The following is a 19,302-nucleotide window of genomic DNA, read 5'->3' on the forward strand; positions in this document are numbered from 1 at the left end:
TTTGATTTTGCTTGGGCTGCTCCCCCTTCTTTTGGGGAGCTGCCCCTTTTACTTTGTCCTGATTTAACTTGAGTTTGTTTAATTGGTTTGATCTTAAAAGAGGCCAAAATCAAAAGTAAAACTTAGGGTCTAGATTAACTTCTTAATACACCTCGGAATTTCTGAAATTATAGTGTGATGAGATTGACTGCCCAAGGCCAAAGCAGCATTTGAATGTGACAGCTAAGAGCCCTTGTAATATGTCAGTGGGTGTCAAAGGAAAAACACTCTACTGGCTGGATTCATACTTAACATAAATTTTCACAGATTTGTGATCTGCAAGGGAGTGAAAGGTATGGGAACAAACAGGAAAGTGGTGCTAAGACTATGATGAGATCAATCACAGTCTTATTGAATGGTGGAGCAGGCTTGATGGGCTGTAAAGCCTACACTAACTCCCATTTCTTATGGTCCCAGGAAATTGTGATAGCTGAGACAGATGCCAGGGAAATCTGATGGGATTCTCATACGCTGTCATTCTTCCAACAGGGAAGGAGTGACCATTGAAAGACTCAGTGGGAATATTGAGAGGGAAGTCCAGATTGGTACAGTGAGATGATGATAGGTCTCACAGGTGGAAGTTTCCCTTATTCTCTGCTGTTATTCTGCTCCATTTTGAATTGGATTGAGGGAATGTCTTCCAGTTTTAAATGTCTTTTGCTGCTATGTTCTTCATTCTGAAACTTTATTATTAGATTATTATCAAGAATAGGAGCAGTGGCAATGGCATTGGAACCTGATATGCGGGTTAGGTTGATTGGCCATGCCAAAATACCCCTTAGTGTCTGAGATGTGTAGGTTAGAAGGACTAGCGGGTAAAATATATAGGGATATGGAGGTAGGGCCTGGGCGAGATTGTGGTCGGTACAGACTCAATGGGCCGAATGCCCTCTTTCTGCACTGTAGGGTTTCCATGATTCTATGATGCCATATTTGCCTTTTATTTACAAAGCAAAGTGTAATTACTAATGCTAAAGAGGAGGACTTGGTAAACTGGGCAAAATAGAAGTGAGCTGCAGTGGAATCATAAAGTTTAACAGTACAGAAAGACTCTTTGGCCTATTGTGCCTGAGCCAGCCATCAAACATGATGTTTGATGTGTGAATGCTATTCTGAAATTGAGAGAAATTTCAGCCATGTAAAAGATGAAGTGAACACAATGCCAGTATTAAAAAAAGTAATTTGAGCGAATATTTTCCTGAAATTAATGGTGCATACAAGTAAACAGCTTGTATAGTCTTTCATGAAGTGTAACAAATACAAATTCCATTATCCAAAATGCGCTTTGTATGTTTAATGATGCCAAGTCATACCAAGTTTGTTGCACAATACTTTTATTATTATTTACTCCTTGTTTTCTTTTCTCCTGCAGGTTTGCATTTTTGGAACATGATGTGATTGTGCCATTGTCTGATCTGCTTGATGATCCTGAGGATATCTGTCGTAAAAACATGCACATGGTTATGGAGATGTTCGCACAAATCCCTGCAGGTAGGATCTTAATTCAGCAGGGTTAAAAAAAATGTATTGAGCAAAGAAATGAATGTTATGAGTGACATGCATGTTTTAAAAAGTTCATGTCAGTTTAGGGCAACTACAGCAAGTTGGATTGTTTGAGAAACTGAAATGTTTCCGGTGTTGAACTGACATTTGAACTCTTTTAAATCTGATATGTGTTTCTAGAATTATGCGCCATTCCACTATTATCAGATGAAAAATATATAATTCTTAAATGTAAAATTGTGTGATGTGCTTCTCGCTCTGTTCAGCTACCCACACACCATTTATTCAACATGTTCAGTGAGTAATTGTGACCAATTTTATTTCATAATTGAGGAACATCACACAGATTGATACATTCTCTTAGTAACAGAGGATCTGTAGGGAGAAGATATTACATGGTCATAGTTTTGTTATACTTTCCCTGCACAGTACAGTATGTTAGAGGAGATATGAATTTGATATTAGAAATTTAGAATTAATTAAATAACTTATATTTGTGACAATTCATACGGATCTTTTGAGTAGCAAAGCATATCTTTTGGACACAGTTTGCGCACTTTTAACAGCTTTTGCATGATAAGAAAAGATTATTTCTCTCTATGCATGAGAGATTGTAATATATTTTAAGAAACTTTAAAGCTCTGGATATGTTCTACTTTTCTAAAGGTGAAATTGAAATTGTGATAAAACTGTGTTACTGACCTGTACATACACAAGATTGGAATCGGACAAAGGTTGTGTGATGTCTAATTGCCAGTATTTATAGGGCATTATTGAAATGTGCAAGAAAATAATTTGGTGGGACTTTTTGGAGGTTTTCAAAATTGTGAGGTATCTTAATTGAGTGGACAGTGAAAGACTACCTGCTGTTTACGCCATGCTCCCGCCACAGTGAGGTTGGAGAACTTGGCGGCCAACCAAATCTTCGTTCACTGCAACGGGATGGGAAAATCCAGCTGGCATGAACGATGGTAAGATTTTGACCTATTTATTACTTTTATTTGGGTAGTCATTGATGAGGATAGATGGGAGGAGGTTCAAGCATGACCACCAACATGGACTGATGGGTCAAATGGCTTGTTTCTGTGCCATATCTCCCACTTCATCCTATGTATGTTGATGAAAACGAGAAACGTTGTAAAAGGGGAGTTGGAGGTATGAAGGACAAAGAAAGTACACCATATTTGTAGTTGAAATAGTTGTCACTCATTTTTATTACAGATTTGCAGCGTCTGGAGTATTTTGATTTTGTTTTACTCAGTGCTGTTTTCCACAATTTGTACTGTCCATATATTTATTCTGGATTCCTTCTCCATGTGTCATTTTTGATTTGTGATACGGTTGGTCTAGAATTTTTTTCAAAATGAATTTACTTGGGTAATCTAGTGATAGAAGCTTGATTTACACCTCAGATATAATTACCAATGCCTACACAGATAGAGGTGGCTGAATTAAGCCAATTAGAGGTCGTCTTCACAGTGGCCTGTCTTTGCCATGTGTGTTTCACGAGGAAAGTGTCCATATATTTACGGTTGAGATGGGTGGATTGTTGACTATGTTTTCCTGGATTTACATGTACAACAAGCTGTTGTTTGAATGATTTATCTGCAAGCAATAAAACTCGCTGTCCAGCTTTTCCTGCTGCCTATTGATTCCAATCCTATAATGCAGCATTCTGCGATTGCTGGATGTATTTGCAATTTGGAAAATTTGTTATATTGTGAAGTGCAAATACATTTTGCCCATACAGTGTGAAGTGGGTGTTATATATTTTTGAACAGAAATTCCTTTTAACCATTGAGAGTTCATTGTGCTGCCCGGTGGTTGTCACAACATGAAGTGATGTCCTTTTGCAATTAGTTTGTTACATATTATGTTTGCACTGCCACCTTTCACCTACAGATGCAGTATCTTTAGAATGTTGACACAACTCATTGTTTTTAATGTAACGCACAGATTTAATATATTGTAGATAATTATTACAGACAGCAAACCAGACCTGAGTGAATACATGCTATTAAATAATATGCCTATTAACAAAAATTACATTTGCAACTATGATTTGGAGGTATTCAATGTAGGCTTCATGCTGCTGCTATAAGCAATGACAATGCCAAAGCATGACTGTTGCACCATTATCTTTCTTTCATATCTGTAATACAATGCATTTATTCGCACTTATTAGTCACTCTGACACCAGATCAGTAAAATCCTTGAGGGAATAAGTTGTGAAAAAAAACAAAGCTGTCCAAAAATGCTTACACATAGAGCAGAGTTGCTGTTTCACCTTCCTACTGGTAAATGGTTAACCCGGACTTTGATATTCCATCTGCTTTGTGGGCTCCATATCCCCTCTCATCTATTTGTTTTTATGAGATCAACAGTATTTCTTGCTCAAAGTACGATCGCATCTTAATAGAAATAGAAAGCAATTATAATGCTTTATTATGTTGAATTTCTTAAACCACAGAGGAGAAAAAATTAAAACCATTTTCTAGTTATCCTATTCCAAATGTATTACACCTTAGATCCTTGTGGTTAATTTGCCTATTTGGTATTATGATGTTAGCATTTGAAAAATGATGTGCTGCTGATTCCCAGCACTCTACATGAAGCACTATAATTTCGAACAAAGGTTCATTCTAATTGATTGAGAATCATACTACTTCCCCCATTTCAGTGGTTATGAGGGACTCTGAGTTGTCAAATTAAATGAGACCATTCTGTCTGCGATTTTTCTGATACATATGATGATCTGAGAAGGCCCACTACCCAGTTTTATGCCTCCCCAAAATTAATTTGTGTTGTGTGACTTGCCACCAGATGGTGCAAAGAACCTAAATTTTAAAGCTGTATTCAGACTTATAGCTGTGAATGTGTTCAGTGGCCATTCAGTTTGTTTGTTCATTCTCCATTGTTAAATCCTGGTTGTTTACTTTTTGAGTTCAACCAGGTTGAACCAGGATTCGTTTAATTCTTCCAGATTATTGTTATTAATTTACTTGGGATAACTGCATTAATCACAGGATGTATGGAACCATAGTATAACTCGTTTGATTGTCAATGCAGCTGCAGATTAAATGTGATTTGCCCATCAAAGTAATAAAGCAGATTTATTGAAGCGCTGTACCACTCAAATATCATGTAAACCTCGTGACAAAGAAAAAGACAGATGTCAGAAAAAAATACTGCAATACTATTTAGTACCAACCTACAACCTCATTATATTTTCAATCTGCCCATGTTTTGCAGTCAGTGGCAAAACAATGGTGCTTGCTGCTGACATCTAAGAAAGCGATCCAAAAAGATATCTCAGTCTCCATGGTATGCATTGCTGGTTTCCTGATGTTACTTTGACTCTGGAACCAGATCAAGGAGATTTTACAGATGATAAAGTAGGAAGTAAAATGCATTGAATTTTTAACTTTAATTAGAAGCTTTACAGAGTGGTATAAATAATTGGGACACACGCATAGAATTAAGAAAGATGCTGAAATATTATGAACAAGCTTGTATCAAAAATGTATTTTCAGAATATATAGAAGTTTTTGGAATTGTGGAGAAATTTACCAAATATAACATTAACCACTCAAGGTCAGAAAGGTTTTTTAGGTAGTAATGTTTTTTCAGGGCCAGGAATGTTTCTCAGCAGTAATTATGAACTTGGTACACTGTCAAAAATCCAGTTTTTGTTCACCAAAGAATAACATTTTCAGGAGTTTTTATAGTGGGATGAATTGTTCATGGATTTCCCATTGATTGGAGTCTGGGGTGGTTATTGCACCCTTTGGAGAAGCATAGAATTGACTGATAACAAGTTCTGAACTTCCACATTTGATTGTGCATTCCTTCGTTCTCATCACAGAGTTATGTATCTTTTGCTCCCATGATGAATTATTAATATTTATTTATCATAAATCGCAGCTTATAAGTTGACCCAGTGTTTAAGACAATCTTTTTTTTCCCTTTTCCCAATATCATATATTTGCTTATATTCAGTCTGCAAGTCAGCCACTATTTTCAGCCACGATGTGCTGTAGTCGTGTGAGATGTTCACCTCAACTTTTCACCCCATAAATTACTTTCATGTACCATATTTCTGGGTAGAGGAGATCAAGCAGGTGATATGGGCTATGTTGCAAAGACGCAGAGGAACGCAAGGCATGCCTACTCTCTGTCAGACAGCAAGGACATTTCAAAATGGCGACCATTCACATGGGAATTGTTTACTTTTGTACTTGGCGTATAAGTCAACTCCTGTTTTTGGATGGATTTTTCAAGGCTTCTAGGATGATTTATATGCTAATCGATGTTCCCTCTATGCTTTGTGCCTATGTTGCTGAGCAACAGTCCATTAACAGCTGCGTACTCAATTATTGCATCTACTCATAACCTCAGCCATGTCTTGTTTTTATTATGTTACGACTGGTCCCCAAGTGGGGTTCCCCAAAATTGTTAATCCTGACAAGATCACTCAATTTGTTACTGTCTGGTTGGAATACCTCCAGACAGGAGGGTGAACTGCCTCTATCTTTATTCAACCCTCCCTGTTGGTCACACAAGATTAATATAAAAAGGATCCTTCCCTTTGCAGATGCCTTTTCCCAGTCCTGATGTTTATGTTTTAAAGTAAATAACCAGATTTTCCTGAGTTAAAAATAGAGTGAGGTTATCAACTACTAATAGCAAGAAAATGAAAAAGCACACGCACATACATTCATACAAATTAGAAGTGAGAACTGAGTCCAAAGTAAGTAAGTTTTAAAAAAAGGTATACAAAACAGTCCCTGCATTGTGGATAGTACATGATTCAGCAATATGGTCATTATGATTTGAGATTCCAGTAGCACTGAGTTCAGCAGGTGAATAGTTGGTTTAGAGATTCTGGTGTTCTGCAGTTTGGTGAGGAAGGCTTCCCTGTTCCATTTCAGCTGTGGTCTTTGCTGGCTCGGTGGGTAGGAATAATAATTCACTGTTAGAGTGGCTGCAACTTCAGATCCTGGCAGGAAATGGAGCGTTCTGTCCCGGCAAGTAAATTATAGGCATTGCTCTCTAGATTGAAGTGGCTTCAATACCCATCAAACATTAACTTTCCACCGATCAATGTCTACCTGAAGTTTTAGAGTGAAAGTAGCACAGAATAAATACAGGACTAGGTAGAAACAAAACACATAACTTCCCTTCATTTTTGGGGTGAGAACCATGTGTAATTAAATGCTTTTCTGAAAAAAAATGAAGATTTTTGAAATTAATCAACTGTGATGTCAGTTTTCCCCCAAATTACTGAGTCAAGTCACTGACCAACAGTAATATGGTGAAGAAAGGTGGGGAAAGATTTGAATTGCTTACACTGAATGCAGCACCAATGTTTGTCTCATGTTGCTGGTGCGGAGGTGATGGCTCAGCTGAGGATCCTCATAATTTCTGTCAATCTGTTCTGGAACAATCCGGGAAACATTGGAATAATAGTTATTCAACAGAGGCGTGTTCCATCCAATGGTCACCTGCACATTTGTTGCACTGTTCTACCATATAGGTTACATTGGTAAATTTTTAAAAATGTGGTTGAGAGATTTAAGCGTAAGAGAGTTCAAATCCAAAAATGGGGAAGATGGAATGAAGTTAAATGTGGGGAGCAGTTTGTCCTGACTACCAGAAAATGGTAGAGTTTATTGTCTGTCTGTTGTAGGAACTGCCTGACTTTCATTCAGTTGTGGATGGAATAAACGTTTAGCGTGGATAAGGATTGGCTGTCTAATAGGAAGCAGAGAGTTGGTATCAATGGGTGCTATTCTGATTGGTGGTTGGTGACTAGTGGAGTGCTGCACAGTTCGGTGCTGAGGCCTCAGCTGTTTACCATTTATATAAACGATCTGGAGGAGGGAGCTGAGTGTAGGGTGACGAAATTTGCTGATGACACGAAGATGAGTGGAAAAGCAAATTGCGTAGAGGGTGTGGAAAGTCTGCAGAGGGATCTGGATAGGCTAAGCAAGTGGGCGAGGACCTGGCAGATGGAGTATAATGTTGGCAAGTGTGAGGTTATCCACTTTAGCAGAAATAATAGTAGGAGGAATTATTATTTAAAAGGCAAAAAGCTGCAGCATGCTAAGGTGCAGAGGAACGTGGGGGTCCTTGTGCATGAGTTGCAAAAACCCAGTCTGCAGGTGCAGCAGGTGATCAAGAAGGTGAATGGGATGTTGGCCTTTATAGCGAGCGGGATAGATTATAAAAGTAGGGAGGTCTTGTTGCAACTGTACAGGGTACTGGTGAGGCCGCAGCTGGAGTACTGTGTGCAGTTTTGGTCACCACACTTGCGGAAGGATATATTGGCCTTGGAGGGAGTGCAGAGGAGGTTCACTAGGCTGATACCAGAGATGAGGGGGTTGGACTATGAAGAGAGACTAAATAGACTGGGTCTGTACTCGTTGGAGTTTAGAAGGCTGAGGGGGGAATCTTATAGAGACATGTAAGATAGTGAAGGGGATGGATTGGGTAGAGGTAGAGAGATTCTTCCTGCTTAGAAAGGATAGCAGAACTAGAGGGCACAGCCTCAAGATAAGGGGGGGGGGGGCTGCAGTTTAGATTGGAGTTGAGGAGGAACTTCTTCACTCAAAGGGTGGTGAATCTCTGGAATTCTCTGCCCGTTGAAGTGGTGGAGGCTACCTTGCTAAATATATTTAAGTCACGGTTAGATAGGTTTTTGATAGACAAGGGAATTAAGGGTTATGGGGAGAAAGTGGGAAAGTGGAACTGATCCACTTCAGATCAGCCATGATCTTATTGAATGGCAGGGCAGACTCGAAGGGCGAGATGGCCTACTCCTGCTCCTATTTCTTATGTTCTTAAACTACTGATAAACTTTTATTTTAGATCAGTATTAGATTTTCAGTAGTAAATGGCAATTTACCTTTTTTTAAAAGAATGTTTACATTGAAAGTTTTCCATTTTACCACAAAACCGCAACAAACCCCCAAAATCTAGTACAGTACAGAATAATCATTATTTCACATAGTAAGAAGTCTCACAATACCAAGTTAAAGTCCAACAGGTTTATTTGGAATCACGAGCTTTCGGAATGCTGCTCCTTCCTGAGAAAGGAGCAGTGCATTGAAAGCTTGTGATTCCAGATAAACCTGTTGCATTTTAACCTGGTGCTGTGAGACTTCTTATTGTGCCCACTCCAGTCCAACACCAGCATCTCCACATCATTATTCCACATATACATGCAAAAAAGGTCCAATGAATATTCATACAAATAGTTCAAATTAATCAATCATTGCAATTGTTGTGGTCAATATGTCCTGTTATACAGACAAAGAAAGAATATCAGAAAGAGTGGGGGGTCTCTGGATAACAGGATAAAACCATGAGCACATGATCCCATGATGCACGCCCTCCTCTACAGGATAAGGGGGACACAGCTTTGCAATATATGGGATCCCTTAAGGGGAAATATGGAGCTAACTGGCATCTAACTTAGTGTCCAGGACCTCCAAGCAATGAAAGGTTAGCTAGAAAAAGGGTAACATCAAGATACTGCCATCTGTACAAGTTTAGGTTTATTTATTTATGTCACAAGTAAGCTTACGTTAACATTGCAATGAAGTTACTGTGAAAATCCCCTAGTTGTCACGCTCCAGTGCCTGTTTGGTTACACTGAGGGAGAACTTAGCATGGCCAATGCACGTCTTTCGGATTGTGGGAGGAAACCAGACACTGGGAGGAAACCCACTCAGACATGGGGAGAATATGCAGACTCTGCACATGCAGTCACCCAAACCAGGATTCGAACCCAGGTCCCTGGAGCTATGATGCTGCAATGCTAACTACTTAAAATCTGATCTATTCGTCTTTGGAATGGGGCTGGTGTGGATGTTATTTCAAATGGCAATCTTTTTTAATTCATTTCAAAACATTCATATATGAGGAATAATGGTAAGCAATGGTTGCGATTCAGTAGCTACATTCGTCTTTAAATATACTTGTGAAAGATCGACCACTTGATAACGCAGCAAACAAATCCTCACTTAAAGGAAGTGGAAATTTATCAGCACATAGTATTGCATTTATAGTTGTTTTAAAATAATCATAAATGCAAACTGAACCATCTGATTTCATGACAAGTATAATGGGAGTAGCCCAGTCACTCATTGTAACTGGCTCAAACACAGCAGTGTTAACAAGCTGTACTAATGGCCTAAGGCACTGCTCTTATTTTGAGACTTTTTGGTTAACTATTAGGCTTTATCTTGAGTTTCACTTGAACTCCCTTTATTTGTGTTTTATCGAATACACTCTTGTATTTGTCCAGAAGGTGCTGCTGGTCTGTTTGGGAAATTGACCACTCCATAAGTTTTATCTTCTCCAACCATGATCCCCCAAATAGAGCTGGAAAATTACCACTGACCACATGGAGAGACAATTTCACTTCAACTTCAACTCAGCAGTGACCATGATGTAACCTTTTAATGGCACATGCTCTTTTGTGCATGTCCTTAAAATCACATCAGCTGATTTTAAAGAAAGATGTTTCAATTTTTGTTGGTAAATAGCCTCAGGAATTATAGATACACCAGCACCAGTATCAAATTCCATCTTAATATGTTGTCCACTTAAGTTCTGAATCACCTTGAGTCTATGTAATTCACCCTATATAATTCATGTTCAGTTGGAGCTCTTCGACATATTCCTGAACATTCTGTTATTCACCGTCATCATTCTTTTCTTTCATGTTGTAATTTTTTTTGCAGAATGCAACTCGTTCTTTTTCCTGAAGGTACCCAAATTCTTTTTCTGAATATTCTTTTCAAGGGGAGCTGGTCTAGCCCAACAAGCTTTTGCAATGTGACCCATTTTGCCACAATTCTTGAATTGACTATCCTTACTCCAGCATTCATTCACTGGCCAATTTTGGCATATTTGTGACTCGCTACAGTTTTGACTTCTTATGGGTAATTCCCAAGTAGCCTTCTAATAATCGATGTGTAAGAACCCACAATATTTTTTTCTTTATCTCAGGGTTTATCTTGATGTTCTCAATGAAAACTCTGACTCTTCACCAGTTTTCTTTTTGTAGTGTCCTATGTTAGTAGTTATGGATTTTACACAAAAAAGATAAGATGGTTTTCCACATGTGGATTCAAAATAAGACACGACAGATTTATTGAAAGAGATAGTCTCCACACAGCACAGAAAATTAAACCAAGACAGCGGCCTATGAAACACACTAATGCTTTCACCATCAAATCATGTGATCAGCTGTTAAAGCAATCATGCAACCACTTAAATATTTAACACACATTCTGGCCACTGTTGTTCTAAAAGTTACAACTACAACTTCAGTGATGCATCTCTGCTACTCAAGTAGAATTGTGAGTGGAAGCTCGTAATCTCCAGATTGTACTGAAAGAAAACTTCCAAATGAGTATCTGAACTAAAACCAAACACTGTCAGTACTTGTAAAGAGAAAATCAAATATCTAATTGTTATATCTTGAATGTTGTGAAAGAAGAAATATTCTGCTAAATTTGCAAGACAGGCCAGTCTCTTTTTGGTTTTGTATGTGCTCAAGTGACAATTCTCACTGTTTTCTGCCTTTGCCTCCAAGTCTAGCTATCTTTAGTGAGCTATTTTAGTTAGTGGTTAGCACTGCTGCCTCTCAACGCCAGGGACCCAGGCTCGAATCCTGGCTTGGGTCACTGTCTGTGTGAAGTTTGCACATTCTCCCCGTGACTGCGTGGGTTTCCTCTCATACTCCAAAGATGTGCAGGTTAGGTGGATTCGCCATGCCAAATTGCCCCTTAGTGTCAGGGGGACTAGTTTGGGTAAGTGCATGGGGTCATGGGCACAGGGCCTGGTGGGATTGTGTTCGGTGCAGACTCAAGGGATCGAATAGTGTCCTTCTGCACTGTAGAATTCTATGATTCTATCCTATCTTTATTACATTGAATTTGGCATTGTACAATTTCTATGACCACATTGTAATGTTTGACACACAGCTTGTTTTAGGAACTTGGGCCACGGGAGTTAACGACTTGAGTGCCACAAAGTGAAGGAAAAATTTTAAAATAATCAAATTTGGCTTGGATTTTTTTGAAAATCAGTTTGGCCTCAACAATTCTGATCTATGGCTACCACATTTCTGCGATTGTGCTTGACCTATTTTATCTAACCCAGTCAAACAGCATCAACATCGTCAGAATGAGAGGCAAACATTTTATTTTTATCATCTGTGTGCTGGGATTACGTTGCATTGAAAGTACTTTATCCTTATTTTCCATGGTAATATTCTCCTTTTGCCATTCCTGTGCTTTTTCTGAAGCAATAATACCACAGCAACAAGAAATCAAAATGACAAGATATTAAATACTATAAAATGGAGGATTTATGTTGTAGCTGCTGAACTACATTGATCTCTACAAACCAATAGAATTTCCTGTCTGATATCAGGGTGATATTTCATTTGCGTGACGTACTGTTCTGGTAACAGTGTCAGAATTTATTTTATCGGAGATGCTTTATTGCAGCGTTTGGTCAGTTGCAGTGAATAAAGATGCTTTCCTTCCTGCCTTTCCTGTATCATTTCATAATTCCCTCTGTGCTTGTAATTCTTTTGCCAATGGTGAGCTGTACTCAGTGAGGGCCACGTAACCATGCTGACGTTTTATTTTGCTAGTTCTCTAACTAAACAACACTGATGGGAGATAGTAGAGGAATTAACCATGTTTGTCAGCTGTCATCTTGAGCTGAGATGTATACACGGATGATTGTTATGTGAGTGAAGGATATTAATTGAGTCTTGCTTTGTATTTCTAAGATAATCTTTAATATTTTGTATGACTATTACATTCATCTCCTGATTTCATTATGATATTGAACCTTGTAAGGACTCCATTTCATTCTTCTGTAATGGGCACGAGGGCTTTTAATTTAAAACCCTTTTTATTTCTCCTCTCATCACTTGTCCGTAAACACAAAGGTGTTTTTTGACTTTTAATTTTCCTCTTTTTCCCAATCCTTCAGTTTTGAAGTGATCCAATCCTCCATTAATAACCCCACAACAAACTCGAGATAGGGTAAAATTAGAGGGTTAGTTTACTCTACGTAAGTTCAAAACAAATGGGGTTTCACCCAAGTGCACCACATCATAAGAAGGATAAGGGAAAGAAAGACGTAGAATCATAGAACCCTACAGTGCAGAAAGAGGCCCTTCAGCCCATCGAATCTGCACCAACCACAATCCCACCCAGGCCCTACCCCCACATCCCTATATATTTTACCCATTAATCCATCTAACCTAAGCATCTCAGGACACTAAGGGACTATTTTAGCATGGCCAATCAACCAAACCCACACATCTTTGGACTGTGGGAGGAAACCGGAAGAAACGCACATAGACACGAGGAGAATGTGCAAACTCCACACAGACAGTGACCCGAGCTGGGAATCGAACCCAGGACCCTGGAGCAATGAAGCAGCTGTGCTAACCACTGTGCTACCGGGCCACCCACATGCACGGCAAAGATCACAGACAAAAATAAGAATTATTGTTTCATGTAAGTCCAGAGTTCAGAATCCAAAGTCCAGTAGTATATTCCTACAGGGAGTTAGCAGGCTGAAATTGATAGGGGTGATCCACATTTCCAGTAGCGCTGACTTCAGTGACGGGAGAAGTGCAGAGAGATGAATCAATCATGTAGCAGGCACTGGTATGGAAATTCAAATGTTCCAGTAGAAAACAGTGTAAATGAAGATCAGGCAGTTTAATGGACAGAACTCATATTCTGCTGCTTTGTTGATTGAAGATAGCAAACTGCCTTTGTGTAGTGGTAGGGGAGGAGTGTCATGTAACATAACTCTCATTTGTTCTCCCTTGATTTGGGCAAAGGATCTGTTCTTGATCTAATTCCTTGAAATGGTTAATGTTTCATCCATTAATAAGTCTCAAAGGGTTCAAGGGTCCCTTTGTCCTCACAAATGTATTGTCTCTGTTGGCCAAAGTTTTGCCTTAGAAATATGAAGGATCTTTGTGCATTTCCTTGGAATTTGACTTCTATAATCTCAGGAGGCACAAGTGCATCCTCAGAAATAACAAGATCCTTGGTGTTTTCTGAAGGTTAGAAATTCTGTTTGTGACTTGTAGCTATTCAGACTTCAGTTAGTGTAAAGCCTTTGTCCATTAAAAAAAGTAGCCAGAATCATATATTCCTTCATATCTCTCGGCATGACACTCCCTATGCCTCATATCCATCATGTTTATTCTATGATGCAGACTTTAACATCAGCGTTTTCTCTTTTCCCTTCAACATGGATTCACTTCCACCATGGTTGATAGAGCTCTTAATCAAGTTCTCCACACTTTCTACACTTCTGCTCTCCCCTCTTCTCCCACCTAGAACCACAGTGAGTTTGTTGTCCTCATCTTACATCTACCAGCCTCACATTCAGTGGATCATTTTCTGTCTCCTCCAGCTTGATGCCACTAATAAACACGTCCCCCACTTGCCTTTCAACATTCTGAAGGGATTGTTCCCTCTCTGATACATAAGAACATGAGAAATAGGAGCAGGAGTAGGCCATCTAGCCCTTCAAGCCTGCCCCGCCATTCAATAAGATCATGGCTGATCTGAAGTGGATCAGTTCCACTTACCCACCTGTTCCCCATAACCCTTAATTCCCTTATCGATCAGAAATCTATCTCCCCGTGATTCCAACATATTCAACGAGGTAGTCTCCACCACTTCAATGGGCAGAGAATTCCAGAGATTCACCACCCTCTGAGAGAAGAAGTCTCTCCTCAACTCTGTTCTAAACTGCGCCCCCCCCCCCCCCGACTTATTTTGAGGCTGTGCCCTCTAGCTCTGATACCCTGGTTCACTCCTCAATCACCACTTCCTTTGGCACCTTTCCATGCAAGTACAGGAGATGTAATAACTGCCCTTTTACCTTTTCTCTCCTCTGCCACCCAAGGCCCTCAATGCTCACACCAGCTGACGTAGCAATTTATGTGTGCCTCTTTCAATTTAGTCTACTGTATTCACTGCTGATGATGTGGGCCCCTCTACTATGAGGAGACCAAATGAAGATTGGGTGACTGCTTTGTGAAATGCCTCTTTAATGTACAGGTATGACCCTGAGCTTCCAGTGGCCAGTGTACACCCTGACTATTCTACACCCTATTCTCACAATGACATTTCTGTCCTTAGCCTGCTGCACTGTTCTAATAAAGTTCAATGGAAGCTTGGGAAACAGCACGTCATCTTGTTATTAGGCACTTTGTAGTCTTCCAGACTCAACATAGTGTTCAACAATTTCAGATTGTAAACTCCGTCTCCCCCATTTTGCTTCCTTTCCTTTGCCTGTTTCAGCTTTTCTCCTATTTTTGCTTTCAAACAGTAACACCCCTGCTCTAGGCACTTCTTTTGTTCCTTTATTCTTTGCTTATCACATCAGCCACACAATCAGACATGTCTTCCACCCTATTTTCTTTGTACTTACATCCACCCCTTGCTCAAAACCTATGACACACTCTCTAACATTTCCTCGTTTTGACAAGAGGTCATTGACCTGAAACATTAACTTCTGTCCCTCCAAAGAACATCAGGCCTTTTGAGTATTTCCAGCTTTTTCAGTTTTAATTTCACATTTCTAACATTCGCATGTAATATTCTGCTTTACACTATGAGAGTGCTGTGTTTTGTTTCAATAACTATTACAGATTAAAACTATTTTTTTCCTCTGCTGCATTAAGTATCTGAACAAGTCAATGCACAGGAAGCATTGCGATGTTAGACAAATGGAAATGTTCATGTTTTTCAGTAATTTAACTTCTCAGATGTCAGACTTAAAAATAGAAACAGCTCATGACCACAGCCTATGCATTAAAGTCCTATGATATCATGATGATGGCCTTTGGCTAATGGCCTTTAAAATCTAATTGAGTGTTTAAGAAGGCCTCCAGATCGGGTCAAAAGCTTGTCTTAATGAGACCAAAAGAAGCCATGGAGGAGAAATCTACTGTTCAGAAACACCAATTGCATGGAATTTTTTTGAGCAGAACTTTGGAAACAGAAGTTTTGTTTCAGTAAAACAATTTTTATTATTGGTTTATAATGTTTTATCAATGTTCTATTCTTCAGATAAATATTCATATCTATAGTGTTCACACACTTGTAATTAGGAATCCTAATATAATTCTATAATCTAGTCCCTATGGAAATGAATCACTCCACACTTCCCTACATTAAATTTCACCTGCTACTTATCTACCCATTCCATCAATCTGCCTACATCCTTTTGAAGTCTTACACTACCTTCGTCACTGTTCACACTGCTTTCAAATTTTGAAATTGTGTCTTGTATACCAAGATCTAGGTCATTAACATATATCAGGAAGAACCAGGATTCTCACACCAATCCCTGAAGAACTCCACTGCAGCTCATCCTCCAGACAACATCCATTGACAACTACTCTTTATTTCCTGTCATTCAGCCAATTTTGTATCTGTGTTACTACTGTCCCTCTTATTCCATGGATTAGATTTTATGGTTTTAACTGATGTGAAGGAGGTGGAACAAAATGGAGTTGTCCACTCACCCCAACCCACCACTGCCCTCTGATATCTTATTTCAGTGAATCAAGTATCCGATGTCAATTAGTGACAGGAAGGCAGCCAATTTGCAGTGAGATGGGGCTTCCTTGCCCAATTTGGAGTCTAGGGTACAATGTTATCTAAGGCAGAAGGATTATGCTGCAAACAGGGAGTTGGTCATGATGTGACAATACTGTGCCTTTAAGAAATGTATTTGAGTCATGTTTCTTGCGTACAATCTATTTTAGCAGTTTGTTTTATTTGCTGCCATTTTGTCTGGCCCTGGCAACCCTGTTGTTACTGCAATAGCATAATTGGTCCTAATTGCTAGAATGCTTCTTTCAATCTGTTATTTTCAATCTGTTTTCCCCTGCGGTTTTGCAGAGTAGGGCCTGATTAGGTTGATAATTGGTAATAGCAGGTGACTGGGCGGTTCTAGCCTCTCAGAGAGAAACCTTGTACAGTTGCTTTTTGGGAGCTGTAAAAAGAAAAAATAGCTCTGAGCTGCTGAAGCATAGAGACTGGAATCTTCCAGAAACTAGCTTTATTTCTCTGAGGTTCTGCTGCTGAAGGATGTATCCTTTCCTGGAGGTTGTTGCATGAGAGTCAGAAGCCAGGTGTCCAGGGATTAAAAGGTTGGAAATGAAGCATCTACATCAGCATATCTGTTTTGTGTTGATTCTGAAGTAGAGATTGGTCTGAGTATGCTGCCTACATTGGAACAATAGAGCCAGACAGTTGTTAAGAATTATACTTTGTCATATTTAAATATTTTAATTGGTAAAACTTATGCGAATTCTTCTTGTTATATTCTAACTGTGTTCTTAAATAAAGTTTGTTTTGATAAAGCTTCTTAGTTGGATCACTTGAATCATATCTGGAGCGAAACATCATTTCCTCATCCTAATGTCAAAATCAAAAAAAATTGGATTCAAGGCTATCTTCTTAACATACTTGGAATTTCTGATCTAGTCACTAACTGTGACTAAAATTTTTAAGGTACCCCCTGTTCCCTGAACTTTTTCATGGAAGGCTCAAAGTTAAAATTAATAAATTATGTCAAAAATCATGAAGGTGCTATCATTTCCGCCAGCAGAATCTGCTGTGTTAGAGTCTCAGACCAACTCCAAGATATATTATGAAGCCAGACTAGACCGCAACAATTTTTCTATTTTGGCATTAATATAAGGATAGGATGTTTCACTCCAGGAGTAATTCCACTGACAAATGAGAGATTCTTTATATCAAAACAAGTTTTATGCATAACACAGTTTAAATATAACACTAACAAAGGGAACAGCTTAAACATTAACTGTGGAATAATGCTTACAAAATGAAAGGGAACAACTTTAATTTCCAACTTATCACTGTTCTAGTTCCAAATAAGCCACTTTCATTTATAGGTCAAAACCCACTTTTAAATAAAGTTAGCCAACACAAATAATAAGACAGTCTTGAAGATCCCATAGAGATTTTGTGGAGAGAGAATTCTCAGGAACAGCCTGCAAGTCCCTCTGACTTTAGCAGAACTCTAACTGAAATGGAACCAGCACAAAAAGTAATAAATGATGTTAAAAATCATGAAGTCGCTGTCATTTTGGTGGCACAGTGCTTAACACTGCTGCCTCACAGCACCATGAACCCTGGTTCGATTTCCGGCTTGGGTCACTGTCTATGTGGAGTTTAGACATTCTTTCTCTGTTCTGCATGGGTTTCCTCTGGGTGATCCAGTTTCCTGCTACAGTCCAAAGATGTTGCAGGTTAGATGGATTGACGATACTAGAACCGGACTGTGGCGACTAGGGGATTTTCACAGTAACCTCATTGCTATGTTAATGTAAGCCTACTTGTGGCTAACAAATAAACTTCACTTTAACTTTTTCACCAGCAGAATCCATTGTGGTAGAGTACAGGACCAACCCTATTTTAAAGCCAGACTAGACCACAACAATTTTGGCATAAATGTGAGGATAGGATGTTTTGTTCCAGAAGTAATCACACTGACAAATTAGAGACTTGCTGCTCCAGACCTCACACCACCCATTGACCACATCATCACATGACCCTGCTGACATAAACTCACATTTTATTCCTTTAATCAATGCATCTCCCCTGTCCTTTTGCTCTATTTTAGGAAACACTGAATGGCTAAAATGAGTGATTATCCTGCCTTCCCAGCATCTCACCAGACATGCCGACTGTCTGTAGAATAGAGCTGAATTTCTAAACATTCCTCTTTAACATTTAAAAAATAAGTACATCTATATCAGTTGCACTACTGTCACCACAGCTGCTCCATGCAACCATGATCTTGGGCTGCCTTACCATACCTGAAATATAGCATTTGGAAACTTTTTCATGTTTAATGCGAGAAAAATGCAACAGGCATGGTCCTGATTCCATTTTTTCGATACATACTCGTGTATAAACACACACATCGTCCAACAATCAAGCTGATTTTCCTATTCTTTATTCCGGGGGTGTAGTCCTCTTGTCATGAATTCAAAAGGCTACCCAACAGTGATGTGAAATTGATGGTGTTGCCTCTGGTCTTTATGTAGTAGCTGTACACTTAGTTAAACAAAATCAAATAATGGATTGGGACTTGCTGATGCCATACATTGGTTAAAATCTATTGAAAGAGAGACCACAGGAGACACACATCCACTTTACCAACCAGGGCTGCTTTATCCATTATTTACTATTTGCCACAATAATTTATGAAGGATTGCCTGCTCTTTCTATTTACTAGTTTTTGTGATTTTTAAAATTATGATTTTATTTGATTGAAAATGCATATTACTAATTGTCTGTATGATCTATCATTGTTCTTATAACAGATGCTTCTGTTTAATTTGTAATTTGTAAAATGTGTGGAACTCCTCATTGGAATCATTGTTCCCTTTTAAATGGGGGGCATTTATCATACGTACTGGCTGCCATGCATCTTAATCATACACCTATTATTAAACCTATCGCCAACATAATTGAATGTTCGATGCTTAATGATGGTTATTTCCCCATATCTACTTGCAAAGCTTAAACGCCATTTCACAATGTCTTTCACAGCTCAGCACAATGCAGCAATGTGGCAAATAATAATTACAGTGAAACCCAACACAGTATCATAGCAACTAGATATTTCACAAGCTTCTGCCTTTTGGGCACA

General features: G+C 38.9%; 1 protein-coding gene across 1 annotated transcript in view; it reads left to right on the forward strand.

The window, feature by feature from the left end:
• Positions 1 to 19,302, forward strand: part of rsph14 (radial spoke head 14 homolog) — a 625,753-nt gene that overhangs the window by 35,556 nt on the left and 570,895 nt on the right. The window contains exon 3 of the mRNA XM_080208528.1: positions 1,412 to 1,530. Coding sequence (XP_080064654.1) covers positions 1,412 to 1,530 — 119 coding nt within the window. The remainder of the gene's footprint in view (positions 1 to 1,411; positions 1,531 to 19,302) is intronic.

Source organism: Carcharhinus amblyrhynchos, chromosome 20, assembly GCF_965287045.1.
Source record: "Carcharhinus amblyrhynchos chromosome 20, sCarAmb.v2.hapA, whole genome shotgun sequence".
NCBI classification, from domain to species: Eukaryota; Metazoa; Chordata; class Chondrichthyes; order Carcharhiniformes; family Carcharhinidae; genus Carcharhinus; species Carcharhinus amblyrhynchos.